General features: G+C 36.7%; 1 protein-coding gene across 1 annotated transcript; it reads right to left on the minus strand.

The window, feature by feature from the left end:
• Positions 1-315: 315 nt before the first annotated feature.
• LOC119049358 (olfactory receptor 5B2-like) lies at positions 316-1260 on the minus strand. Its single transcript, XM_037145339.2, has one exon. It carries the CDS (start codon positions 1258-1260, stop codon positions 316-318), a length of 945 nt encoding a protein of 314 aa, XP_037001234.2.
• Between the last annotated feature and the right edge of the window lie 8482 nt (positions 1261-9742).

Raw genomic sequence — 9742 nt, forward strand, 5'->3', positions numbered from 1 at the left:
TTCATCAGCTCATTTGTGTTCCTGTTTAACATGTATGTTTGCATTGGCATGTGGTAGAGAAAATGTAAGTGGAACAAGTAAACAAATCAAATACTAGTAACATTTGACAAGCAGGTCCCAAAATTTCAAATGCTTTCCCTTAACCATCCCCATTCAGGTATTATATTTCTGAATATGTTTTCTTTTATTAGACAAAAACTTTTGAAAAGATAAGGACGCTCTCTCAGGCACTAAAGGCAATGAGGCTTCAAAAGTAGGTTATTGATGGGAAAAGTCTGAGAGACATTAAACAATGTTATTGTGCATACTGCAAGGTCAAAATCCCAACCCAGTCAAAAAACGTGCCTTCTCAACCACCTTCTTAAATGCACTCTTGACCTCCTTGTTCCTCAGGCTGTAGACGACTGGGTTCAGCATGGGGATGACCATAGAATAGAACACAGAAGCTGTCTTGTCTGTGTCCATGGAATGATTGGAGCTGGGCTGTAAGTACATAAAGATGACTGTTCCATAGAATATGGAAACTGTAGTGAGGTGAGATGCACAAGTAGACAAAGCCTTCTGGTGCCCCTGAGCTGAGTGCATCTTCAAGACAGTGAACAGTATGAACAGGTAGGAAATTAATATAACCAGGAGAGCAAAGAAGACATTAAAGCTTGACAAAAAAACAAGAAACACTTGACTCATGTGTGTATCTGAGCAAGAGAGACCCATGACAGCTGGAACATCACAGAAAAAGTGATGAACCATATTAGACTTACAAAAGGCAAGGCTGAATATGTCCCAAACATGAAAAGAAGCATTCAGGAATCCACAGACATAGGAGCCTATGATCAGACGTGCACACATACTTGTCGTCATGGTGGTGGTGTAATGTAGGGGTTTACATACCGCTGCACAGCGGTCATAGGCCATGGATGCCAAGAGGTAATTTTCTACAGTGGCAAAGGCTACAAAGAAGAACATCTGAGCAGCACATGCATTGTAGGAGATGACCTTACTGCCTATAAGTAACCCAGCCATGGCTTTGGGAGTGACAGCCGAGGAGTAAGCAAAATCCACCAGAGACAGGTTACTGAGGAAAAAGTACATGGGAGTGTGCAGATGAGAGTCCAAGAGAATCAACACGATCATCCCCAGGTTCCCAACCACACTGATGAGATAGATGAGAGTGAACATAATAAAGAGGGGGACCTGCAGCTCTGGGGCATTGGTAAGTCCAAGGAGGATGAAGTGTGTTACTTCCGTCCTGTTCTCCATCAGTGCTGTTTGGGAATCATGAGATGTCCTGAAAGAGTTAAAAAAAAAAACAAAAAAACATTGACCAGAAAAAAGAAAATTGTAGTGAAATTAAAATGTATAAATACCATGTGCATTATTTCATTAATAATATGTACTTCAAAATTACCTTGATCTAACATTAACAGCCTTACATATAAATGTGTGTATACAACAGGCAGTATTATTATTTTTATTTTACCATGAAAATTAAGAATCTGAGAGTTTCAGTAATATTCTGCAGTTACGCAACTGGTATGAAGAAGATTCAAGACTCAAGGCTGAAAAGCAGTTTCAACCCAATCAAATTCTGTGTGCAGTTAGCTGCCCTGTACTCAGTATATTGAAAGGTGCCAGTAATAATAAAAATGATAGCATGGGGAAAAGGTTGAACTACAGTTGAATCTTGTTAATTCATTTAGTTTCCTTTGTAGTTTAACAAATGGTCACTTCACTCTTATGCTTTTGTTCAACCTCCAGTAGGAGACAAATTAATAGTGCACAAGATGAGTTTACAACCCTATCCAATCATTTATTTTGTTTTTAATTCATCTTCTTCAGGGAAGCAGCAGGAAATTTCATAAGTATCATTAAACTCCTCACTAAAGAAATTGACATTTATACTCCAGCCTCAACTCACTACTTTTTGAAAGTTCAAAACATTTCTTTTTGTGCTGTAGCAATTCATCGTAAATCACTTCATTAATAGTGGATGTGGAAGTTAGCTTACCTGGCTCCTTGAAGAGGAAGGACAGAAAATCCCTGAATAGTAAGTGTGAATTCAGAAATTTAACTATAAAATAATACATAAGTAAGGATAAGCAAGATATATTTTAGGAGTGATTGAAAGGTCACAAATTCTCTGAGACAGAGAAAGATAGAGAATAAAAAAACATTAACAAGGACCCAGAACTCCGGGCTCAAGTTCCAAATTCACCATGAATTTTTACTGTGACCTTGCTGGAGTCCCTTACCTTCTCCTTATCTGTAAAATAAACATAATAAAATTACTCTTCCTACATAATTTATGGGATTGTGGCTATAAAGAGCAATTAAGGAAAGTGTATAAAACAACTGACTAAATATGTACAATTTTAACCTTTCTCAATATATAATTTTATCTTCAGGTGATTTTCTTGGCCATGGTTGCAGGTTTCATTTCAGTAGACAGAAAGGTTATGTTTAATGATGACTATTATCTTTCAGATTCATGTATGATGATCAAAGAATCCAGCATGAAGTTCATTCCCTCTAAAATGAAATCATGTGGAGTGTTGTTGGTATTTCAGAGGACAGTGAAAGGGATCCAGGAGTAAATTATAGAGCTATGGAGCTCTCAGGGAATGTGCCCCATGAGAACATCCCAGTTCCTCATCCCACTTTCTTAGGGAAGAAGTAATTAAACTGCCTATGGGGACCTGACTGCATAGCAAGTGTGCATCATGTTTTGGTATTACTTATTATTTTTCCTTTCTTAATTTTCTAAATGCATAACTTACAAACAGTAAGATTCACACATTTTGTGTGTGTGTGTGTGTATAATTCTAAGAACTTGGTCAAATGTGTATGGTTATGTAATTACTACTAGAATCAAGATAATAGAACATTTCCATCATGTATGAAAAAGCACAAGATTCTTTGTGCTCAGCTCTTTCTCCTACCCAGTGCCCCTGGGTACCATTTGACTGTTTATATGTGTAACTGCTTTTGCAAGAATGCCCTGTATTCTAGCATGTGAGTGACCTATAATTGAATAATTATAAGGCACTGATGAAAGAAAATGAAGAAGATACAAATAAGTGGAAGCACATACAGTGTTCATTGATAGGAAGAATTAACATTATTAAAATTTCCATCTACCCATACCTCAACATAATAAAAGCCACATATGAGAAACCTACAGCTAATATCATACTCAATGGGTAAAAATTAAACTTTCCCATAAGATCAGAAACAAGACAAGTATATCCATTTGTACTACTTCTCAACATAATATTGGAAGTTCTAGCCACTTCCAATCAGTCAAGAAAAAAAATAAAAGGCATCCAAACTGGAAAGGAGAAAGTAAAACTGTTATTATTCACAGATGACATGATAGCATACACAGAAAACCCTATAGACGCCACCAAAAAACTATTCCACCTAATAAGTGAGTTGAAAAAGCAGTAGAATACAAAGTCATTATTCAGAAATCATAGGTAATTTTTGCACACCAACAATGAAATATCAGAAACAGAAATTAGGAAACAACCATTTACTATATCAACAAGAAAAATAAAGTACTTAGGAATAAACTTAACCAAAGAGGTAAAAGACCTGTACTCAGAAAACTGCACAACAATGAAGAAAGAAATTAAGGAAGGCACAAATAAATGGAAGCATATAGCATGTTCATGAATTGGAAGAATTAACATTTTTTAAATGTTCATACTATTCAAAGCATAACACAATCCCTACTGAAATACCAATGACATATTTCACAGATATAAAACAAATATTTAAGAAAATTATATGAAACCATAAACTATCCCAAACAGCTGTATCAATTTTGAAAAAGAAGAAGAGAATAGGAGAAATCACAATACCTAAAATCAAACTACATTACAAGGCCACTGTAACCAGAATAGTGTGGCACTAGCATACATGCAAACAGAAACAGATAAAAAGAACAGAATAAAGAACCCAGAAATAAACCCATGTCTCTATGGTTAGTTAATATTTGACAAAGGGGCACTTGCATAAATATTTGAATGAATATTTCAAAAATTTATATGAAAATAAAAGGCCTCACAAAGCAGCCACAATATTGAGGAAGAAGAACAAAGTTGGAGAAATTGTTATTACCTAATAAACTATATTATAAGGCAATAGTAATCAAAACTCCATGCTAGAAACATAAAACAACTAGTAGATCAATAGAACATTACTGAGTTCAAAAATAAATTCACACCCTTATGGTTAAATTAATATTCATTAGAGGAAGCAAGCACATGCAATGTGCTAAATATAGTTTATTCAATAAATGGTGTTGGGAAAATTGGACAGATATATGGAGAAAAATGAAACTAGACTGCCTTCTTATACCATACAAAGATTAAACTCGAAATAGATTAAAGACAAATATTATATCAAAAACCATATAAATCCTAGAAGAAAACAACCAGTAAAATCTCGGACATTGCTCACAGCAATATTTTACCAGATATATCTCCCCAGGCAAGGGAAACAAAAGAAAAAATAAACAAATGGGACTTCATCATAGAAAAAAGTTTTTGCACAGCAAAGGAAATCATCAACAATAAAAAGACAAGCCACAGAGTAGGAGATTATATTTGCCAAAACACCTGAGAAGGGGTTGATATTCAAAATCTATAATGAACATACAAAACTCAATACCAATAAAACAAACAATCTAATTAAAAAATGAATAAACAATATGAATAGACACCTCTCCAAAGAGGACATACAGATGGCCAGTAGACATAAAATACTCAACATCACCAATCATCAGATAAATGCAAATTAAAAACATAATAGAATGAGATATCACCTAACAACTCTCAGAATGGCTATTATCAATAAATTAAGAAACAAGTGCTGGCAAGGATGTGAAGAAAAAGGAATCCTTTTGGAATGTTGAAGGGAAGGCAGGCTGGTGCAACCACTGTGGAAAGCATATAGAGATACCTCAAAAACTAAAACTGCTTTGGACTAAACATTCCCACTTCTGGAAATATATTCAAAGAAACCCAAGACATAATTCAAAAGAACATAAGCACCCCTATGCTCATTGAACCATTATTTACAGTCGCCAAAATATGGAAGCAGCACAAGTGTCCATCAATAGATGAGTGGAGAAAACAACTATGTGTACTCTGAGACCAAAGCATTCAAAATGACTGAGCCAGTAGAGCAACAAATCTACATCAAATATTGCATTAAGCTGGAACAGTCCTCCATGAAAATTATTTGGAAGACTCAGAAGGCTGTAGCTCTGGGAAACTGGTGACTGGCAGCTTCATCATGACAATGTACCTGATCATGCACCATATCTCATGCAGAGTTTTGTGGTGAAACATGAAATCACCCAAATGACTCAGCACCTCTACAGCTCAAATTTGGCAACCTGCAACTTCTGGCTGTTCCCAAAACTAAAATCACCTTTGAAAGGGAAGAGGGATTAGACTGCCAGTGAGATGCAGGATAATAAGACAGGGCACATGCTAGCAATTGGGAGAACTGTGGGAGATCCCATGGTGTCTTCTTGGAAGGGGACTGAGGCATCATTGTTCTATGCACAATATTTTTTGTATTTTATTTTTTTCATAAATGCTTATTTTTCATATTACATGGCTGAATACTTCCTGGAAGACTTTGTCATATATGTTCTTTGACTCATCCATTCACCCACTTTCATCCAGTCCCCTCTTCTCATCTCCTCTCTTCTTTGACAGTTGTTAGTCTGTTCCATGTATCCATGCCTGTTTCTGTTTTGTAAATCAGGTTACTTTGTTCATTGGATCCCACACATAAGTGAGGTCATATGGTATTTGTCTTTCTATGACTGGTGTATTTCAAGCAGCCTAATACTCTCCAGGTCCCCTCATACTGTCACACAAGGTAAGATTTTCTTCTTTTTACCCCTGATTTGTTGAATTCAGAAGATGAAAAGCCCTCTCCATCTACCTCATATATTGTTATTCTATCCTAACCTGATAGTGAATTTTAAGTTTCTTTGAAAAGTACAGAAGATACTAACATTTAACATCAGGAAATCTGAGCCTTCCTGATGTCTCCCTCATCTCTTCTTGGTTTTACTCTAGAGTTTCTATCAGGTTACTTCTTATAATTTTTGTCTCTATTAATATTCACTATGTTTTCATACCACATTTTCCTGTTTTCCTTCAGTTCTTTGTCCAAGATTTAGTTTAGTTCTTTGAGTATATTTAAGATATTTGTCTTAAAAGTGATGAAAAATTATAGCCTACAGAAGAATAAAATTTTAGATAAATGACTGTAAAGATATACCATATTCATAGATCGGGAGACTTAGAGTGGCTGCTTTATAGGATCACAATTGAAACCAATGTAAGGCTTTTTTTAAATATAAATATTGTCATGCTCATTATAAATTCATATGTAATTCCAAAACTAATAGGTAAAATCATTATGAAAAATAAAAACACAGTATGAGTATTAAAGTTATTTCATTTCACAACTAAATATAACATATAGTGAAGAAGACAGTCTAGAATTAGGGAAAAGATGGACCCACAAATAAATGGAACATGTTATAGCATCCAGAAATGATTCATAGACATACAATCAACTAATTTTTATAAAAGGTGCAAAGGCAAATATATGACGAAAAAATTTTTTCAAAACATTTTGCTCCAACAGCTGTCAGTTCACACACTGACAGAATTGAATGTTCAATGTAAAGTGAAACCATATGTTCCACCATAAACCTCTACACAAATGTTTCTAAGTGTTATTGAGGTTAAAAATTGACAGAAGCAACCGGATGCACTTGCAAACTGTAGAACATTGTTAAACTGGAACACTGTTCAGTAATAAAATAGAATTATATTCACTCATCCACCAATATGGACGAGCCTAAAGTGGATTTTAACATAAAAGAAGCAAGACCTAGAGACTCCTTATTTTGTGATTACATGTACAAAACAGGAATGAAGAAAAGCTCAATGACTTCTAAGTATTGGAAGAATGAAGAATGGTTGTCTATAAAAGAGATTAAAAATGAATATTTTAGAATAATAAAATTAATTTCCCCAGTAATGGGCTGGTGAACACAGGACTCTGCATTTGTTACAACCCATGGAATTACACACAGCAAAGCATGAAATTTAATATGCACAAATTAGAAAGAAGCGGCCAGGAGTACAAGAGAATCCTAGAGTGAACACAGAGCCTTTTAAAAATCTGATGGTAGACTTCCAGGCAAGATGGAGGCATAGATGGAAACACTGTACCTCCTTGCACAAACAAGTTTATGAACAACAAACATTTAGATACAAGAACACAACCAGAACAAAGAGAAAATTGAACTGTACTGAAGTCCGACAATAATGAACCATTCATCCAGACCTGTAAGGGCAGAGTCTATGGCTGGTGGAGAGAGGTGGCACCAGGAAAAAGTAGCAAGACCAACCCAGGTTCACAGGTGGTGTTTGGCAGATCCCAGGCATGGGGTGGCAATGGGCAGACCCCAGTGAGGGTGCAAGGCAGATACTGACTATGGTCACAATGGCATGCAGATAAACCAGGCAAAGGAGCGAGCAGTGAAACACACTGCACAACTCAGGACCCAGCTACCAGAGAAAAAGCCTAAAAGCACCAATTGAAAAAACTTTTGAGGGTCGAGGTGTCAGGAGAGGCTCCCAGGATCATAGAGAGTTCCTTGGAGAGACAGACCCTCAGGGTCCTAGAATGTACACAAGCCCACCCACCTGGGATCTAGCACCAGAAGGGCCCAATTTGCATTCAAGAAGGAGCAGAGGCGACCAAAATCTGAGAGCAGTAAAATGCCATTGTTCCTCTCTGACCTCACCCCCACATGCAGCATCACAACCCAGCAACCCGGGTTGCCCCACCCTGGTGAACACCTAGGGCTCTGCACCTCATATGTAACAGTTGCAAACAGACCAAAACATTATGTCTCAAGAAGAAGAACAGCTGAAAGCACTAGAGCCAATACTTCTAAGCAACAAAGAGTTAGCCAACATATCGGATCCACAGTTCAGAACACTGGTGATCAGGATGCTCACAGAACTGGTTGATTTGTCACAAATTAGATGAAATAATGAAGGCTACACTAAGTGAAATGAAGCAAAATGCACAGGGAACCAATAGTGATGGGAAGAAAACTTGGACTAAAATCAATCAAGTAGACGAGAAGAAAAAAAAATGATGAAACAGAATAGAATGAAGAAACAACAATTGAAAAAAATGATCAAGGGTTAGGAACCTCCTGGGTAACTTTAAACGTTCCAACATCCAAATTATAGGGGTTACCGAAGGGGAAGATGAATAGCAACAAGTGGAAAATTTATTTGAACAAATAATAAAAGAGAACTTTCCCATTCTGCCAAAGGAAACAGACTTCCTGGAAGTCCAGGTTGCTCAGAGAGTCCTAAAGAAGGTGGACCCAAAGATGAACACACCAACACACATCATAATTGCATTACCCAAGATTAAAATGAAGGAGAAAACCCTAGAACCAGCAAGAGATAAGAGACAATGACCTACAAAGTAGTTCCCATCAGACTGTCAGCTGATTTCTGAGAGGAGACCTTTCAGGCAAGAAGGGGCTGGAAAGAAGTATTCTAAGTCATGAAATCCAAAGACCTACATCCAAGATTACCCAATCCAGCAAAGCTTTCATTTAGAATGGAATGGCAGATAAAGTGCTTCTCAGATAATGTCAAATTCAAGGAGTTCATCATCACCAAGCCCTTATTATATGAAATGTTAAAGAGACTTATCTAAGAAAAAGAAGATGAAAAAAATTTGAACAGTGAAAGAACAGCAAACTCACAGTTATGAACAACCACACCTAAAACAAGAAAACTAAATGGACACCTAGATCAGGAGCACAACCATAGAAATGGAGATCACAAGGAGGGTTAACAACAGGGGTGTGGGAGGAGGAGAGGTGGGGAGAAGGTACAGAGAATAAGTAGTATAGATGGTAGGTAGAAAATAGACAGGTGGGAGGGCAAGAACAGAATGGGAAATATAAAATCTAAAGAACTTGTGACACATGGACATGAACTAAATGGCAGGATTGGGGGGAGGTGTACAGGGTGGAGGGGAAAGGAGGGGGGAATGGGACCACCATAATGGCATAATCAGAAAAACATATCAAAAGAATAAAAATAAAAATAGAAATTTGATGGTACTACAAAGGTCTGAAAGCAGTTAAAAGATAAAGAAACCATAAAAAATACTATATAGTAGTATGATGTTGATCTCATGGGGATATATATTAAAAACAAACTAAACTCAGAAGCAAGAAAAAGACAGGCTCATGGATGGAAAGCAAATAGCAGCTACTTGTGGGGAAGCTGGGGGTGGAGGGGTTGAGCAAAATTTAGAAAAAAAGACTCATGAACAACAGTGTGGTAATCGCTGCAGGGAGGGGTTTAAATGGACTAAATGGTAATGAAAAAAATACAGTAAAGTTTAAATAAAAAAACAATTATGGAACTGATTTCCCTACAAACCAGTAACACCAAGAAATTGATGAATGGGATTCATTGAGAACCAAGTCTCTCACTATCAGAGAAGGAACTTACAGATAAGAAAAGGGGGGGACTTCTGCCAAGATGGAGGCATAGGTGGAGACGCTGTGCCTTCTCTCACAACCAAGTTTAGAGACAACTAAATATTAGCAACAGAAAACACAGCTGGAAAACAGAAAATTGAACTTTTCGGAAGTCTG

The sequence above is a fragment of the Artibeus jamaicensis genome, unplaced genomic scaffold (genome assembly GCF_021234435.1).
Source record: "Artibeus jamaicensis isolate MK-2021 breed Jamaican fruit bat unplaced genomic scaffold, CSHL_Jam_final scaffold_614, whole genome shotgun sequence".
Taxonomy (NCBI): Eukaryota; Metazoa; Chordata; class Mammalia; order Chiroptera; family Phyllostomidae; genus Artibeus; species Artibeus jamaicensis.